Here is a 19,937-nt window from a genome sequence, read left to right as displayed (position 1 = left end):
CAGGGTGATGTTTGATATTATTTAAAATTAAAATTAACTTATACCTAAGAAAATGATATTAACATCTATGTTTATTAAAAAATATATTCTACTTAAAAATTTTACAAAATAAATGTATAAGCCTTGTGGGAGTTCTTAGAAAGGAATATATCTTTGTGGTAAAGAACATTTTTCTGCCCTCAGCCATTTTCTTTTATTTACTTTGATTTTTCTTTCTCCTGTTAAATTCAAGTCAAATTAAATTTGCTTCTTTCTCCCCTCTTTGTCCTTCTTGCTCTGTGTACATGGAGAAGTGTGTCTGGGTGTGCGAGGCAAGACAGCTAATGTTCATTGTTTCTTCTCTGAAAGGGCTTGTCCACAGAATTGACCAAATCCTCCTCTCCTCTCTCCTCGTTACCTTCACCACTTCCAAGAGCAGGAGTCTGTGTGGGAGGCGAGACTAGAAATCCGCAGACACAGGGGATGGGGATGTGTCTTGTGCTGTCAAGGTAGCGCCGCTATTTTGGACCTCAGAACACTTGCTCAGAGAAGAGGCTGAAGTCGCCCACACATGAACCACTTCCCTGGGGAAGTCGGCGAGAAAAGCAGCAGCTGAGCGCCAGCTTGCTCAGACTGGCTGAGCAGAGAGTTCCTCCTGTGAGAACCCTGGTTCCTCAGTGTCACTGCCAACCCACACCCGAGGAGAGCACCAGCTTACCGGTTCTCTGACCCGGTCGTTTACGCGACACGTAGTTACTGAGTGCCTACTGTGTGCCTACCTGTGCTCCAGAAATGGAGGAGACAGCGGTGAACAAAAACCTGCCCATCCTCCCTCCGTCGAGTAGTCTGACTGTGTAATGGTTCCGAACTTCAGCACATCCTTCACTTCACACAAGCTAGTATTTTTCTTAAGTGATAGATTGAAAACAAATTACCCACCATGTTTATTGTATTATAAGACAGTTTTGTGGCTAGATCAGCTGTTTGAGATTTTCTGGTCTGGTGTTCCCCAAATCATGGTCACTTGTATACTGTCTTCACCGTAATGTTATCTTCTTAATATTTTTCTGTAAAATAACCCTCGCTTTTATTCAGCCTTTTATTACAGAAAGTTTCAAACACGCACAGAAGCAGAGTGAGCAGAACAGTGAATCCCCATGTACCCCACTCCAAAGGCAGTCAACTCTTGGTCACTCTTGTTTCTTTCTTTTTTTTTTTTGTTTTCTTGGCCGCACAGCCTGTGGGATCTTAGTTCCCAGACCAGGGATTGAACCTGCACCCCCTGCTGTGGAAGCGAGGAGTCTTAACCAGTCACTCTTGCTTCAATTCTACTCTCACTCACCCTCCACACCATCATAGATTAATTTGAAGCAAATCCTAGAATACTGTCATTTTATCTGTAAATATCTTTGTACCTCTAAAAAATAAAATCCCCCCCCATTTTTTTTGGCCATGCTGTATGGTTTGCGGGATCTTTGTTCCCAACAAGGGATTGAACCCGGGGCCCACGGCAGTGAAAGCGCCGAGTCCTAACCACTGGACCGCCAGGGAATTCCCTATTCCTTTTAAATTGTAATGTTATTTTATAGTGTTTATTTATTTTTACTTGTTGACAGTTTGCTTTATTTATTTATTTATGGCTGAGTTGGCTCCTCGTTTCTGTGCGAGGGCTTTCTCTAGTTGTGGCAAGCGGGGGCCACCCTTCATCACGGTGTGCGGGCCTCTCACCATCACGGCCTCTCTTGTTGCGGAGCACAGGCTCCAGACGCGCAGGCTCAGTAATTGTGGCTCACGGGCTCAGTTGCTCCGCGGCACGTGGGATCCTCCCAGACCAGGGCTCGAACCCGTGTCCCCTGCATTGGCAGGCAGATTCTCAACCACTGCGCCACCAGGGAAGCCCTGTAATGTTATTTTAAAATTAAAAATAATCATACATGTTTGTAACATGAAACAATACAAATACATACCATTTCAAAGTTATTACTCCTCCCATTGTTGTTTCATGGAGGCAACATTATAAATGGTTGGGTGTACCTTTCCATACTGCTCTTCATGTGTGTAACAGCATATACATATAGTTTGTTTTTTACAAAAGCAATATTGTATACACTACTCAAACTCGCCTTTTCCCCCGAAGTTATATTTATTAAGGTATAATTTATGGGCCTCCCTGGTGGTGCAGTGGTTAAGAATCCACCAGCCAATGCAGGGGACACGGGTTCGAGCCCTGGTCCGGGAAGATCCCACATGCCGTGAAGCAGCTAAGCCTGTGCACCACAACTACTGAGCCTACGCTCTAGAGCACGTGAGCCACAACTACTGAAGCTCGCGTGCCACAACTACTGAAGCCCGCGCGCCTAGAGCCTGTGCTCTGCAACAAGAGAAGCCACCGCAATGAGAAGCCCGCACACTGCAGCAAAGAGTAGCCCCCGCTCGCTGCAACTAGAGAAAGCCTGCGTACAGCAACAAAGACCCAACGCTGCCAAAACATAAATAATAAATAAATTTATAAAAAAGAAAAAGGTGTTAAAAAAAGGTATAGTTTACATAAAATTCACCCTTCATAGGTATATGGTGTGATGAGTTTTGACATATATATATATAGTCATATAATATACCCCAAAATCAAGATTTCCTTCACCCCCAGAATTTCTCTCATGCTCCTTTTATAGTCAATCACTTCCCAATGCCTGAAACCATTTCTCTCTTTTATGGTGCTATAGTTTTGCCTTTTCTAGTAGGTAACATAAGGGGAATCAAAATAGTATGTAACAACAAAATATTAGCAAATTAAACCCAACAATGTTTAAAAGGAGGAATGATAGATTTAAAACAAATTGCTAGCTTGTGTGAAGAAAAATACTAGCTTGTGTGAAGTGAAGGATGTGCTGACGTTCGGAACCGTTACACATACTCCTGCTTTTGTAGGCTCAGTCAGACCACTTGACTGAGGGAGGAGCAGCAGTTTTCTGTTTTGTTCACCGCCGTCTCCTCCATTTCTGGAGCACAGTATACAATTCCACGACCAAGTAGGATTTATCCCAGAGATGCAGGGCTGGGTTCAGCACTTGAAAATCAAATAATGTAATCTATCACATCAACAGACTAAGGAAGAGAAGCCACGAGATCATATCAGTAGATACAGAAGAAGCATTTGAAAAGGCTAACACCCATTGTGATAAAATCTGTCAGCCACCTAGGAATAGAGGGGAACTTCATCAACCTCATAAATAATACCTACAAAAACTACTGCTGACATCGTACTTAATGGTGAGAAACTCAAAGCTTTCTTTCTAAGATAAGAAACAAAGCAAGGATGTCCCCTCTCACTACTGCTTTTCAATATCGTACTGCTAGTCCTTGCCAATGCAGTAAGAAAAGGAAATAAAAGGTATACATATTGGGGAGGAAAAAGTAAAACTCTTTGTTCACAGATCACGTGCCATAGAAAATCCAAAAGAATGACAGACTCCTGGAACTAGTAAGTGATTATAGCAAGGCTGCAGGATACAAGGTTCAGTGTACAAGAGTCAGTCACTTTCTTATGTCAAAGCAATGAACAAGTGGAATTTGAAATTGAAAACATAATACCATTTACGTAAGCAGCCCCCAAAATGAAATACGTAGGTAAAAATCTCACAAAGTATGTACCAGGTCCATCTGAGGAAAACTACAAAACTTTAATGAACAAAAGCAAAGAGCTAAATAAATGGAGAGATATTCCATGTTCACAGATAGACTCAATATTGTCAAGATGTTGGTTCTTACCAACACAATCTGTAGGTTTAACACAATCCCAATCAAAATCCCAGCAAGTTGTTTTATGGATATCGACAAACTGATTCTAAAGTTTGTATGGAGAGACAAAAAGACCCCAAATAACTCAGTATTAAAGAAGAGCAAAGTTGAAGGATTGACACTACCCAACCTCCAGACTTAGTATAAAGCTGCGATAATCGAGTACAGCAAAAGGGTAGACAAGTGGATCAGTGGAACAGAATCAAGCGCTCAGAACTAGACCCACATAAATATAGACAGTTGATCTTTGACAAAGGAGGAAGGGCAATACAATGGAGCAAAGATCACCTTTTCAGCAAATGCTGCTGGAGCAAGTGGATACCCACATCCCAAAAGTGAATCTAGACACAGGTGTTATGCCCTTTATAAAAATTAAGTCAAGATGGATCATAGACTTAAATGTTAAGTGAATAACTATAAAACCCTTAGAAAATAACAGGGGAAAACCTAGATGGCCTTGAGTATGGAGGCGACTTTTTAGATACAACCCCAAAGACATGATCGTGAAAGAAAGAATTGATAAACTGAACTTTCTTAAAATTAAAAACTTCTACTCTGTGAAAAACAACATGAAAAGAATGAGAAGACAAGCTGCTGACCGGGAGAAAATTTTTACAAAAGACACATGTAATGAAGGACGGTCAGCCAAAATATACAAAGAACTTGTAAGACTTAAGAACAAGAAAATGAAGAGCGCAATTAAAAACTGGACAAAAGACCTTAACAGACACCTCACCAGATAAGACATGTAGATGGCAAGTAAGCATGTGAAAAGGTGCTCAGTATCAGATGTCATTAGGGAATTATAAGTTAACAGTGAGATCATACTACACACCTGTTAGAATGGCCAGAATCCAAAACTCTGGTAACACCAAATGCTGATGAAGACGTGGAGCAACAGAAATTCTCATTCCTGGCTGGGAATGCAAAACGGTGCAGCTGCTTTGGAAGACAGCTCTGCAGTTTCTTACAACACTAAACATACTCTAACCATATGATCCAGTAATTGGGCTCCTTGGTATTTACCCAGATGAACTGAAAATCTATGTCCACACAAAATCCTGTGCATGGATGTTTACAGCAGAGTTAATCACAATTGCCAAAAACTTGGAAGCAACCAAGATGTCCTTCAATAGGTGAGTGGATAAATAAACTGAAGTACATCCAGATGATGGAATATGACTCAGCACCAAAATGAAATGACCTATCAAGCCATGAAAATAGATGGAGGAACTTTAAATGCATATTACAGAGTGAAAGAAGCCAATTTGTAAAGGCAGCATACTGTATGGTTCCAAAGATATGGCATTCTGGAAAAGACAAAACTATGGGGACAAAAATATAGTGGTTGTGAGGGGCAAAAGGGGGAGGGAGTGATGAATAGGCATAGTACCAAGGGTCTTTAGGGCAGTGAAACTATTCTGTACAATACTACAATGGTGGATACATGTCTTTATCCATTTGTCAAAACTCGTAGGATATACAACACCAAGAGTGAACCTAATGTAAACTATGGAAATTTGGGTGGTAATGATGTGTCACTGATTGTAACAGATGCACTGCTGTCCTGTGGGATGTTGATAATGAAGAAGGTTGTACATGTGTGCAGACACGGAGTTATGGGAAATCTCTGTACCTTTTGTTTGATTTTGCTGTGAACCTGAAACTTCTTTAAAAAAATAAACTATTAATTGGAAAAAAAAGTATGTAACCTTATGCATAATAACATTAAATGTAAGTGAGTTAAACACTGATTAAAATGCAGACATTGGCAGAATTAATTTTTAAAAAGCATCATCGGGGCTTCCCTGGTGGTGCAGTGGTTGAGAGTCCCATGCCGATGCAGGGGACACGGGTTCGTGTCCCGGTCTGGGAAGATCCCACATGCCACAGAGCTGCTAGGCCCGTGAGCCATCGCCGCTGAGCCTGCACGTCCGGAGCCTGTGCTCCGCAACGGGAGAGGCCACAACAGTGAGAGGCCCACGTACCGAAAAATAAAAAAATTGTTACTAGAAACAGAGGAAGAAATTTTATAATGGTAAAAAGATCAATCCCTCAAGAAAATACAACAATTACAAATATGTATGCAACTAATGGCAGAGCCCTAAAATACAGAAAGCAAAAACTGACAGAATTAAAGGATGAAATAGATAATTCAGCAATAATAGTTGGAGATTTCAGTATTCTATTTGAGTAATGGATACAACAACTAGACAGAAGATCCACAAGGAAGTAGAAGACTTGAACATCAGCTAAGCCTAACAGTCATCTTTAGATCACTCCATTCAACAATAGTAGAAGACACATTCTCCTCAAGTGCACGTGGAACGTTCTCCAGGGTAGACCATATGCTAGGCCATAAAACAAGTCTCATCATATCCTGCAAAGTATGTTCTCTGACCACAATGAAATGAAACTAGAAGTGATAACCCAAGTATCTCAGGTGTAGTTTTAATTTGCGTTTCCTTGATGGCTAATGATTTTGAGCTGCTTCTTTGGTCAAGTGTCTGTTCAGATCTTTTGCCCATTTTAAGGTTTGGTTTGTAGTCTGTGTAGTTGTAAGAGCTCTTAATATGTTCTGGATACAAGTCCTTGATCAGATTGAGTTTTGCAAGTGTTTTCTCTCAGTCTGTATTCTCATTACACTTTCTTAACAGTGTCTTTTGAAGAGCAGAAGTTTCAAATTTTGGTCAAGTCCACTGACAGGGCTTAGAAGTAATAACACTCCAATATCAATGAGCATACCTAACTACCTAGATTTTGGTTTCTAAATACTCTTCCCTACTAAAAGGTCCTTAGAGAAATGGCTGATTCCAGGGCTGAGACAGAAAGACTAAAAGATGAGCCTGGAATATCTTGTGTACCAAAAAGCAAGGAAGTGCTTAAAGAACTGGGGATTAGTCAGAAACCTATCAGAACCATGTTGGAGGGGCTTCCACTGGCCAAATCTGAGATAATTTGAGCATCAAAAGAAATAATGAAAAAAAAAGAAATAATGATAGTAATGGATTATAGCCTATTGAATAAAATAAGAAACCATGATATATAAATATGCCATGGAAACAGGTATAAATAAGTAAATGAGGGAAAAATGAAAGCCCTTCCTGGGACTTCTCTGGTGGTGCAGTAATTAAGAATCCGCCTGCCAGTGCAGAGAACACGGTTCAATCCCTGGTCTAGGAAGGTCCCACATGCCGCGGAGCAGGTAAGCCAATGCGCCACAACTACTGAGGCTGCGCTCTAGAGCCCGCGAGCCACAACTACTGAAGCCCGTGCGCCTAGAGCCTGTGCTCCACAACAAGAGAAGCCACCGCAATGAGAAGCCCACGCACCACAACGAAGAGTAGCTTCTGCTCGCCGCAACTAGAGAAAGCCCGTGGGCAGCAACGAATACCCGACACAGCCATAAATAGATAGATAGATAGACAGAAAGATAGATAGATAGGAATGCCTTTTTTTTTAAAAAAGGGAAAGCTCTTCCTTATGGTAAAATGCCAACTGGTAAGAACGTGAAATGATGGAATTAGAAAATCACTGTTTGGTATCCATCGTGGTAATTATTTCGGCAAGAGTCATCAGTTGGTGCTAAAACCAGTGGGTGAAATTTTGTTAAGGAACAGAATGTTTACATAGTTCCAGAGTCTCTCTCCACAAAACAGTAGTATTTTTACAGTGGAGAAACATGGAAGATTCTTCTTTAGCCAAGTGATTGAAGTTACCCTCACTGAAAATCAACATTGTGTGCCTCTTAATATCACATACTGAGAAGGACATGGGATCACTTCTGTGGTGTTTCTGCCAAAAAGTGCATAGTCTGACTCTACTCATGTGGGAATATCAGGTGAATCCAAATTGACGGACATTCTACTCGCCTCTGTGCTCTTCAAAAATGTCAAGGTCAAAAAAAACTATCAAGGTCAGGGAATTCCCTGGCGGTCCAGTGGTTAGGACTCCAAGCTCTCATTGCTGAAGGCCTGTGTTTAATCCCTGGTCAGGGAACTAAAATCCCACAAGCTGCAGCCAAAAAAAAAAAAAAAGTCAAGGTCACAAAAGACAAGGAAAGAATGAGGAACTAGACAGGCTAAAGAAATTTGACTACCAAATGAAGCTTGTTATCCTGGATTGGATCCTGGACCAGAAGCGGAAAAAACCATTATTTCCTATGAAGAATCAGTACAATAAGTATCCTAAACTTCTGTTCTGTGGAAATTCAGGAACAAGAAATTCAGCCTCCAAGAAATGGGGAGAATCTCTGCATACTTGTTCTTTGCAGTGTTGAATGATTTTCCAAGTGTTTATTAATTATTTGTATTTTCCCTGTTGTGAATTATCTGCCATGTCATTTATCCATTTATATCTTTTTTTTTTTTTTTTTTTTTTTTTTTTGCGGTACGCGGGCCTCTCACTGCTGTGGCCTCTCCCATTGCGGAGCACAGGCTCCGGACGCGCAGGCTCAGCGGCCATGGCTCACGGGCCCAGCCGCTCCGCGGCATGTGGGATCTTCCCAGACCGGGGCACGGACCCGGGTTCCCTGCATCGGCAGGCGGACTCTCAACCACTGCGCCACCAGGGAAGCCCCATTTATATCTTCATTGTAGTCATTTCCCAGTCTTGTTTGTTTATTTCTTTAAAAATTTTTTTAACTATAAAAGTTAAACAGCTTCCTTGTTTAAAAAATAAATATAAACCATATAAAATGGTACAAAAGAAAAAAATGAGAGCCCCTCTCGTCTCCACATCCCACTCTCCAGATGTTCTCCCTCTTGTTTCATTCCTTTAAAGTTTGCCTCCCACTGTTTTTCCTTCCTTTTACTCTTTACAAATTTCTAAATATATCTGTGAATTACTCATGCAGCAAAAGCATTTATCTTAATGGACTAGGAAAGGAGAGAGTCTACAGTGGAAAAAAACTGTTAACCTCTATAGATTTCTTGATAAACTTATGTTCAAAACATACATGTTTATATTTAAGAACTTTTAAAGTATAAAAGACCTTTATAGCAAAGCATGTACATAACTGACACATAATCAGAAATAAGACCACGACTACTTATCGTGAATTAGTGACTTAAATTCTGGGCCACTCCCAAATGGTTGGAAACCATTACATAGTCTTTGGTGTTATCCTTTGATTCAAAAAAAACCATGTAAGAGCTTTTGTCACCTCTTTGTTTTATTAACAGTGTGAGTTAAAATTGGTACTGTATTTGGCTAAACTGTATGTGGTACAGATTGTGGGTAGAGGTGAATCTTTTCTCACAAGGTTGACTAGCTGAATCTTTTGTTTTCTATCCTTAACAGAATAACAGAACTTTAGAACTAAAGGGCCACTGGAAATCCTTCTGTAACTTTCTTATTTTATAGGTGAGAAAGAAATGTCTGGGTATAGTAGGCATAAGATAAGGCCCGTGTAGAATAAATTACCTGTTCCTAGCCCTACACAAGTTAGTGACCTTTGACTCCTTTTGTTTCAGTAAAGGAACCAGAATGTTAATAGTGAAGTTTTCACTCATTCGTCTAACAAATGAAGGAAACATTTATTGAATGTCTAAGATATGGCATGTACTTGGTATTGTTTAATATTTTAACTCTCAGGTCCCTGATGTACACTTGGTCCTTTTTCACTGCCTCTGAGGAAAGCCCGTTGCTTTAGCAGTCCTGGAGCATGGGAATGTGACCTGGGGGATGAGAAACTGGCCTGTCTGTTATGAACTGACCTTTTTGTTGTGTGTGTGTTTTTTTCCCAGCTGGAAGAAGAGAGATCTGTGCTCAATAATCAGTTGTTAGAAATGAAAAAGAGGTAGGCTTTCTTTTTGTATATATTGTTTTGTGTGTGTGTGTGTGTGTGTTTAATAAGGAAAATGTTAGAACACGCTGTGTACAGTGACTTGTAGAAAACATACGACCTTCTTATATTCAGAAAATTGCATCGTGATCGTTTGGTACTCATAATTGACAAATTTGTAAGAGTTTCAGTATGAATTACTGAAAGAATAGTTCGATTTTTAAGCCACATTCAGTTGCGTTTGTCCAGAAATGTTCTAAATTAAGTTGTCTCGTATTACACTGTTTACCTCCTAGTTTCAGTAACTAAAGTGCTATAATGTTACCTAATCTGCAAATAAATTCAGTTATATAAAACTTTCATTTTCTCAGTAATAATGGGAAACATTTTAAATGTTTCTACTTACTTTCTTAAAAAGAGCTTTGTTATTTGTTATTCTTTGATGATGATCGAATGCTGTTCACATGGAAGCTTCCAGCACTTTTGAGTAAGGATAAACGGGCCCCCAGGAGTCATCATGTAGAAGCCTGGTGCTTATGCTTTCTGACGGTCTCTGTCTGCTTTTTTAAAATGTGTAGTTTGTGTCTAGAGAAATTCTCTGCTTTACTCTGCATGCCAAGTAGGCATAGTGATACTGTTGCTAAGAGCCACAGCCTGTACCGTGGTTTGCTGTAGAGTACATCACAACAGTGACAGGCGTTTTTTGTCTTATTAATTACAAAAAGAAAAATAAACCTTTAGGAATAGTATAATCAAGAATTCTTCTATACCTCAATTAAAAAATAATAAGAAAATGAAATAGAAAAGAAAAAGAATTCCTTCATGGTCTTGCAGAGATTTTATCCTTACTTGTCAGAGCAGAGGAAGTCTCCCTTACTGACCACTGATGCATGCGTTTATGCTGACATTTGTCCCTCCTGCCAGTATGGCGGCTGCTTCAGAGTCGAGGGCTTTATTTAGCCCACAAAGATATTTGGGTTCCATAAGCTACCTTCTAAAGGAAATTAGGCCTCAGTTCAGGGGTGCCTTCCTCCTTTCTTTTTTTAAGACATCCTTAGACTCATTGTTCTTTAAAGTTTCACATCAGAATGCATGTGTGTTTCATGACTGCCACACCCCCGGTCCAGCCAGGTGTTCGCCCAGTGCCTGTGAGCTGTGGTGACTGGCCTGCCATGCCTTAACCTGGGGCCCAGGTACAAGCACAGCTCCCCCGCGTGGGGGCCTTGGGATATTTAATTTTCCATGAATAAGGCTTTGTTTCTTTAAAAAGAACCCCATGTATGCAGTTGTCAAGGGTGTGTGAACAAACTGATAGCACTTATTCCTGAGGCATTCTGACAAGGGAAACAGGCTGGTGTGAGTACTGATGTAATCCCTTTGCATTTATGTAGCCCTTGTAATTCACAAATTTCTCATATCTCTAAACAAACCACTGAAATATATGGTGGGGCTTGCATTGAAAAATGATGAAACTAAAACCCCCCAAGTTAGGCAACTTGGCCAAGAGCTCAGATGCAGACACAAGGCCCAGGACTTCAGATTTTTACAAGGGCTCTTTTCTCACTGTACATCTATTTATTTTTACTTTTTAATCTCTTTTAAAAATAAAGATGCTATTGCTTTGTCAGTCCTTTTCATGTGACTTTGACTAAATTACATGCCTCTCAAAATGTGATTAGACATGTGACTTTTTTCACGGCTTAAAAAGATAGAACAAATTTGGGTACTTGTCCATTCCTCTCTTCTTATTTCACCCTGCTCCCATTTTAGGTCCTGGATAATTATTACTCTTAATCAATAAACGCAGATAAAGATGATAACTTTTCTGGGAGTGAAAAATGTTAAAACCTAGTTTCTTATATTTAGAACTGTTTTTTAATCAAATTGTTAATTAATCCTCATGGAAAGTTATGTCTTTCAGAAATCTGAATGCAAATATATTTTAGCTAATATTTTGGGGGCCTTAAATGCCTTCTGAAGGTCAGTTTGGTAAAGGATTAGTATGTAGGTCTATGTGTGTAATAGTTAAGTACCTGTAGCATAGAATACTAAAAAGAATTGGATACTTTCTTAATTTAAGAATCTGGAAAGTACTTAAATCATAAAGATATTTGAAATGTAGTGGTTCATTGCAAGAACCAAGACCTTAGCCAACAGTTTAATTTAGAGGTGAGAACTGAACATACACAGTCAACATAGTATATGATTGCTTCATTCAAACTCTGTTGTTCATTATGTTGAAGTGCAGTACTTACTCCTGATGTAGGGTGAAACTACTTATCGTTAAGAAATTAGTATCACCCTTTTGTACTTTGTCTTTTTGCTATCTAGCATCGAATTGCAAGCAACACGTAGTATAAGTTTTTCTCTTAGCTTAAAAATGTAATTATTTCTTTGGGAAAGTGGTCTCCAAGTTAGGGAAACCTCTTTCAGAACAGGTTCCAACACGTCTGGTAGATAAAGCAGAGCCAACCTTGACCGCTCCAATGGATGGAAGTAGAGAAGTGTGTCCCTCTGGCCAGAGAGCCTACAGCAGATTTGGGAACCTGTTTGGCTCCTCTCCCTTCTCTAGGCTTTTTGATGTCCTAGAAGGAACTCCAGAGCCATCATCTTAGCTGTGGACTTGTAGAGTCAGGATTAATTCTGTGTGTGTCAAGGCAAGATTCCTGTCAGGAAGGAAAACTGGCTGACGGTCCCCGTCCACCAGTCCTGAAGAGGTCACTGCCACTCCAGCTCATTCAGCTCACTGTGGGTTGCTAACTGTCTGACTGTCTCCAAGCTTGCGCTACTGATCAATGCTCATTTCACCCCTCTCTTTTCCCTTTCCTACTCTTGCTTCCTTTGCTATATCTGTGTGTCTTTAATGGTAAGACTAAAGAAAGTCTATCCACGTTATAATAAATAAATTTCATATATTTTTAGTAAACAAAATTGTTGTATATATTTTTTGGCTGCCTTTGTCCCTCTGTGCCTTGCTTTTGTTTTGTAAAATATTCTCAGCAGTATATACATACACACACACGCACACATATCTTTTTTATATCTATATACAGCACAGAACTTCAGTGCAAATTGAGTTCTCCTTACTGCATTTGCAGTTCTCTTCATGTTCCTAATATTTGGTTCTTGTTATCTTGCATTTTTAAAGCTTGCCCAGTAACACTTTAAGGTATTTGCTTCATTACTGGAATTTCTTTCTTATGTAAGTAGTAAGGAAAGAATCTGGGTAATATGTTCCCTTGGGGGAAAGATTTCTGGCCCCTATAACCCTTCTTTCATGTTATGTTTATCTTCCCTTGATACTTTTAGTAACGCCAAGTCACTGGGGCCAGCATGGCTTTAAAGTAACACAGGCCTCACTGTCAATGCGATGTGTGACTCAGGTGTCAGTGATGCTGGCATAAATGGTTTAATTTAGCCCCTCTTGGTTTGCACGGTGGGATTTGGGCTTAGAAATCACCTAAGATACTAACATTGAAGACCTGTCACAAAGATGAGCTGCCAAGGTCTATTTGTCCCTTCATTTGGTATACAAATCACAAGTCAGATCCCTTTTTTAACCACGCATCTTTTGACAACTTTCGTATGAGAAACATCTGCTTGCCATCTTCTTAGAAAGCAGCCTCACTTAGAGGATGGACGTGTGTGGCGATAAGCAAAGATACCTGCTCCTTTTTCCTTTTGCCGGCTAATGCCAGCCTCATCCCTCCCTAACACAAAGAACCTGTGAGAGCTTGACTAACTAGAGTCCTGATTACAGAAGAATCTAAATCCGTTAACCCCCAAATCCTGGTATTTCTCAGTAAAAGCATTTAAAATCGCATCTTTCAAATTTGAGTTGGATTTACAAGTGAATCTCTTGAAACAGTTTTTATAATAGAGTGAACTACCAAATAAGTTTAATAGAAACTTAAAGAGCCCAAGAGTTATTGAATCTTTGGATAAAATCAGATATTTACTTCCCAGGTGGAAAAAATGCCTGTGTACATTCCTTTCACTTAAATCTTTGGGGTTTTGTTTGTTTTGTTGTTGTTGTTGTTTTTACTTAAACAGGATCCTATTTCCTAGCGAGGTGTTACGCAGTTAGTAATTTAACAGCACCAAGTGTTCATATAATGCTTGGGTGTTGAATTCAAGACATTTTCTGTAAGTCTCAGATTCTTTTCTTACTACTTATTCTGGGGTGTAAGTGTAAGCCACACAATGAGATAAATACAACACTTATATTTTTCATCTTCGTGTAGAATAGAATTTCAGTTTACCATAAACCATGAGAATTCTGTAATTCGTGTGCCGGATATCTTGGGTCTCACTAACCAGACATACATTCTGCCATTTCTAACCTGGGCCTCAGTTTCCAATCCCTCCAGTTGGTTCGAAGACATACTGAACCACTACATGCTCTGCATTCACCCAGCTACTTCTAATAGAACCGGGAGTAATTCGGTTTGTTGTGGTTTAAGCCATGAACTCTCACTGATGATTACCTACGTGGAGGCAAATGAGTAGGTTGTATGGCCTGAGGGCTGGCCAGGAAATTTTTCTCCAGCTGTGTTTTCCCCAAATATTTTTGTGATACAAGGTCTTTTTTCCTCTTGTTTCACACTGCATGTCATTTTTTAAAAACTTCTTATTTCAAAATCTGAGGTTTCCAGAAGAGCTGCAAAGGTTGTACCTGGAGGTCCCACATTCCCTTCACCCAGCTTCCCCTCACGGGCACATCTTACATCCCCTGGTCCTTTGATACAAACTGAGAGAGTAACATTGGTCCAGTACTCTTAGCCAAACTCTAGACATGGTTCAGATTTCCCCAGTTTTTCCATTCATGTCTTTTTTTCTCTCCCAGGATCCAGTCTAGGAGACCACAGTGCATTTAGTTGTCCCATCTGTGACAGCTCCTCAGTCTTTCCTTGGCTTTTGTGACCTTGGCACGTTTGAATTTTCACCACAAAAATTTAAATACACTCACACATTTATAAACACATAGTAGCCTGCCCTCTGGGGTTGTCTCCATCGTGTCTTGCCCTCTTCCCCTGTCTTCCCTTCATCTTTCCCTTTCTTTTCCCACTCCCCTGACTCCAAGATAAATGTTCTCGTCTCCTGGAAAGCCCGGTCCCCGTCCCTGTGCTGATAACCAAATGCTGGGTCAGCCTGAGAACATACATCCCGTGTGCTGACCTTCTCCCTCCAGATGCCCCTTGGCTTCCATTCTACACCTGGAAATCCATCTTCACATTTCCGTTCTAGCCTTTATGTCATTACCTTTGATTTCTATGAGCAACTTAATGTCTGTCCTCTTCAGAGTCTATGGACGAAAAGTAATAATCCTTCCGTTTGAATAGTGGTAATAATCTCTGCTACTGTTTTGGCCCAGAAGATCTCCAAAACACACTCTTGGAACTTGCTGAAAGTTACTGAAATTAGTGAGAACCAATCGATACTTCCAGCATAAAACTGCTCTGCATGACATCTGTATAATCGCTTTGCATGTGTGTATTTTAATTGTTGGTATTGCTTGATAATGATTTATTCAAGAAGTAACGGAATTCATCTGGGGGGGTTAGATTTTTAAAGTAATTCTTTGGGGGTGCAACAGTCTTGTTTTTTAATTCTGCGTCTTCCAAAGTTATTAACTTGTTTCTTTAAATTCAAACGGATACAATGATATGCAGATTCTGGCATGTCTCTGCATAGGTAAACTTTTTCTCCCCTCACAGTAAGTAAAATTTCAAGTAACATTCTGCAAGCGTAATAGCCTTAACCCCCTGTAAAACTTCCCCGTGATACTTTATCCCTGTATATTAGCTAAAGTTAATTGCGCGTTTGTTCTAGGACAGTTGTCTACTGACCGCTCTCTCGGTTGATTTCTGGAATTTTTAACTCTTTGGTCTTTTAGAGAATCCAAGCTAATAAAAGACGCAGATGAAGAAAAAGCTTCCTTGCAGAAATCCATCAGTATTACTAGTGCCTTACTCACAGAAAAGGATGCAGAGCTGGAAAAGCTGAGGAATGAGGTAGAGTACCACCTCGGGGACCCTGGCGGTACCCGTCCCTGTTCCGACCGGAAGCTAAGCCAAGCCGTGTGTTTCAGGTCACAGCGCTCAGGGGAGAGAACGCCTCCGCCAAGTCCTTGCGCGCAGTCGTTCAGTCTCTAGAGTCCGACAAGGCGAAGCTTGAGCTCAAGGTAAAGAACTTGGAGCTTCAACTCAAAGAAAACAAGAGGCAGCTCAGCAGCTCGTCAGGTAAAATGGCCACGTGCTTCCTCCCGACACCGCTGCTTCCCCCGGACGCGGGGTTCGTGGCGGGCGCACCCTTTGTAGGCGGCTGCTGCGCCGCGCCGACGGGGTCGCTCTGTGCCGGGCCCGCCCGCCTGTAGTCGGATGAGGCCCCAAACAGAGGGGCGCGCCTGCCGGTCCCCACTTCCGGACCTTCCCGTGGTCCTGAGCATCGGCAGACGTTTATATAAGACAGTGGGTGATAACTGCCACCCCAGCAGCAGCCGCGGCTTTTGCAGGTGCCCTGCCGGGGAGGAGAAAATGACGGCCGTGACCGTGACCGGCGTTCCTCCCCGCAGTGGGCCGGCCTGAGAGAGGACGACCGTGTCCGAGGGGTCCAGAGAGGAGACAGGAACTTCAAACGTGTTCTCAGGGAGGCACATGTGCGGATTCCAGATGAGAATGCGTTTCTAACACTGGCCCTTTCAATGCAGTAACAAGGAAATAAGATTGCAATTTTTAAAAAATCCCCCCTCCACTTTTTTTCTTTTTTTAAATATAAGGTAATACTGATACTCAGGCAGAAGAGGATGAAAGAGCCCAGGAGAGTCAGGTAATATTCCTTCCTTTTGCTTTGCTTGCTTGCTATTTTTAAAAATCATTTAATCTTTTGAATAGGTAATGTATTCATATGTTCTAAACATTAAACAACGTTAAAAATACGTACAGTAAAAATAAAAAAAAATCTCCCTCCAAACACCATCTCCTGCTCAGTTCCCAGCCCCCCAAACAGGTAATCAGGGTTATTAATGTCTTTTTTATTTTTTCAGAGGTTTTTTTAAATGTACATACAAGCCAAGACTAACAGTCTTTCCACCTCCTTTTTTTTACACATATGGGGGCATATTACATAAACTGATCTGCACTTCACTTTTTATAGCTGTATAGTATTCCGTTATGTGGGTGTACCATAATTTAATCAGGCCTTATTGGTTGACATGACATTTGGGATGTTTTCTGATCTTTTAGGTGTATTATAAACAATGCTATAATGAACTGTCTTGAACACCTATCATTTTACAGATATACTAATATTTCTTTAGGATAAATTCATAGAAGTAGAATCCCTCCATAAAAGGTTCCTTCCTCATCTTTACCTTAAAAAGACAGGGCTCTTGAAAACTGTTTCCTAAAGCCAAAATTATCAAAATAGCCTTAGTTTTAAAAATGGTATTATATGGAGGCAAACTGTTCTGTTTTTGGAAATGTATAGCCCACAAGCAACAAACATCTATTTTCAATTTTTATTATATATTTTGGACATACTTGTCTCATTCAAAATTCAAAGGTACGAAAGCCTTCTTTCACTTTTAAATAAAAGAGAAACTCAGTGCATTAGTGATTTGTTTTAGTTATGACATCTCCTTTGAAAGGCATGTAAGGATTCAACGCACAGCCTAATTTACCCTGAATAGCATTGTCTCTGCTTAGTTTGTATGTCTGATGAGCACAAACTTAATTCACAATGTTTTCTCTTTCCCCCTTCCTTTCCGCTTACGTTTGTTTCATCTGCCACTGCCAACGCTTTTCTTCCAATCAGCAAATGGTTTGTTTTATGTTTCCTAATTTGTGAGCACGTGTGTGTGTGTGTGTGGTTTCCCACTGTACTTACATCCATTTTGTGGCTTTTTCCCCCCTTTCTGATATGTATCTGCTAACAGGGTAAAGTCTTTAGAAACTACAGTTTGAGAAGTGAGATGAGATTCAGTGGGTCTTGCCTTCAATGGCAGAAGGGAGATTCTGCAGAGAATCACAAAGCTAGTGATTTCTAGCTTTGTTTCATACCTACCCCAGCAGGAGAAAAAGGCCAGATATTTCTTTAAAAAGTGGATGTGTATGTATGAGTATATACACACACACAGATGTATTTTTTAATACTGTAAAATGGGATTTTTTTCCCCAATGGACATTTAGATAAATGATACCTTTGTATCTGTAGAAGAAGGAAGAAACTTACTGATTTTTTTCTTTTCTTGGCTGCGTCATGCGGCATGTGGGATCTAGTTCCCTGACTGGGGATCGAACCCTCGCTCCTTGCATTGGAAGCGCAGTCTTAACCACTGGATCATCAGGGAAGTCCCGAAACTTACTGATTTTAAATTAAAGTGCCCTTGCTTTGCCAGGTTAGGACAAGAGCGTTTCCTCCTGGTGGGCAGTCATCTTGTTATCCCACTGCCCCAATTCTGGGCCCAGGTGGCCTGAATGCTGCCGCTTCAGTGTGTGGCCACACCTCCTCAGGTGAAAGAGAGCTTAAGCCTTCTCTTTAAAACGCCTTCCTTTTTCTCTGAAGACCCATTTACCATCTCACCATGACTAATAAGTGAGTGTTAGATTGTAGTTGGAGGAGAATTTCCATGAGCTTTTTGAAATCTACAGAACATAAAAGTCCTGGCTTAGTTATAGTTTAGTGTAATAAGTAACTGGTTACGCTTTCTGTACTGTGTGTGTGTGTGTGTGTGTGTGTTTGAGAACATAATCTAAAACACGGTTGAGTCACGGCTGCTGTGGGCCCCTGCGACTCCAGCATATACTCTGCAGCCACAGCCTGAGAGTGTGCTTGTAGACTTCTTGATGCTCCAGCGAACACATTTCAGACATTTTACACATCTGCTTTTGTTTTTTCCTAAAAAATCAGATTGATTTCCTAAATTCGGTAATAGTGGACCTTCAGAGGAAGAATCAGGATCTCAAGATGAAGGTGGAGATGATGTCGGAAGCAGCCCTGAATGGGAACGGTGACGACATGAACAATTACGACAGGTATTTCACGTCCAGCGATACTGAGCGGAACCTTAGTTCCATCTAAATAAATGTGTGTTTTTAAAGTTAGGTTCTTCAGACAGAGGACAAATATCGCATGATATCGCTTCTAGGTGGAATCTAAAAAAACGGTACAAATGGTACAAACAGAAATAGAGTTACAGATGTAGAAAACAAACTTACAGTTACTGGGGGGTAAAGCGGGGGGAGGGATAAATTGGGAGATTAGGATTGACATATACACACTACTATATATAAAATAGTTAACTAATAAGGACCTACAGTATAGCACAGGGAACTCTACTCAGTACTCTGTGGTGACCTATATGGGAAAAGAATCTAAAAGAGAGTGGAATTATGTACATGTATGGCTGATGTGTGTACAGCAGAAGGTAACACAACATTGTAAATCAACTATACTCCAATAAAAAATTTTTAAAAAGAATATATATATGTATAACTGAGTCACTCTGCTATACAGCAGAAATTAACAAAACGTTGTAAAACAACTATACGTCATCAGTAAAATTAAAAAAAAAAAAAAAGGCTCTCCAGTGGATTGGAGGAACAATTGCTTTGTGGTTATTTGACTTCCACAAACCTGGCAGGAGAGTGAAAATGGTTTGATGTGAAAATTTAAAACGTGGACCGTAGTACTTAAACACTTGAGGCTCCCCGACTTGGCCACAATTCTTGCTTCCTTTTTGTTCATTACAAGTGATACTGTCTCTTGAATTTCTTCTGATGGAGCTGAGTTTCTGATTATGCACATTAATATTTGTAGTGATGACCAGGAGAAACAGTCCAAGAAGAAACCTCGCCTCTTCTGTGACATATGTGACTGCTTTGATCTCCACGACACAGAGGATTGTCCTACCCAGGCACAGATGTCTGAGGACCCCCCCCATTCCACACACCACGGCAGTCGGAGCGAGGAACGCCCCTACTGTGAGATCTGTGAGGTGTTCGGGCACTGGGCGACCAACTGCAATGACGACGAGACTTTCTGATGAAGCCTCACATCCGGAACTGGGCTTTCTCAGATGCACTAGCGTTTAGGCAGCTGACCACCAGCATTGTGTGTGCAGACTTCAGGAGAACTCGTGTTATTTTTGACCCCCCATCAACAAATCTAAGGAAAGATTTTGATCTTCAACAAATCTCCCTTTTAGTCTCCCCTTATAAGTGTATCAGTTAGAATAATCAGGAGGTGAGTTTTCACCTCTGATTTTGTCTTCTTGAATTTAAAAAGTATTAACAAGACATTGCACCAGATGCCATTACATTAATTGTCCCTAGGGAGACCTCAGAGAACGACTCCTACCCTCACAATACCTTAT

The 19,937-nt window shown here is 40.6% G+C and overlaps 1 protein-coding gene across 4 annotated transcripts in view; it reads left to right on the top strand.

The window, feature by feature from the left end:
• CLIP1 (CAP-Gly domain containing linker protein 1) overlaps positions 1–19,607 on the top strand; it is an 84,533-nt gene extending 64,926 nt beyond the window's left edge. For all 4 annotated transcript variants that reach the window (XM_065889596.1, XM_065889593.1, XM_065889595.1 and 1 more), the window contains 6 exons: positions 9,525–9,577; positions 15,459–15,576; positions 15,654–15,804; positions 16,341–16,390; positions 18,473–18,597; positions 19,382–19,607. In XM_065889596.1, coding sequence (XP_065745668.1) covers positions 9,525–9,577; positions 15,459–15,576; positions 15,654–15,804; positions 16,341–16,390; positions 18,473–18,597; positions 19,382–19,607 — 723 coding nt within the window. The remainder of the gene's footprint in view (positions 1–9,524; positions 9,578–15,458; positions 15,577–15,653; positions 15,805–16,340; positions 16,391–18,472; positions 18,598–19,381) is intronic.
• The last annotated feature ends 330 nt before the right edge of the window (positions 19,608–19,937 follow it).

This window comes from Phocoena phocoena, chromosome 13 (genome assembly GCF_963924675.1).
Source record: "Phocoena phocoena chromosome 13, mPhoPho1.1, whole genome shotgun sequence".
In the NCBI taxonomy this organism is placed as follows: Eukaryota; Metazoa; Chordata; class Mammalia; order Artiodactyla; family Phocoenidae; genus Phocoena; species Phocoena phocoena.
This window is presented reverse-complemented; position numbering and strand designations above follow the sequence as displayed.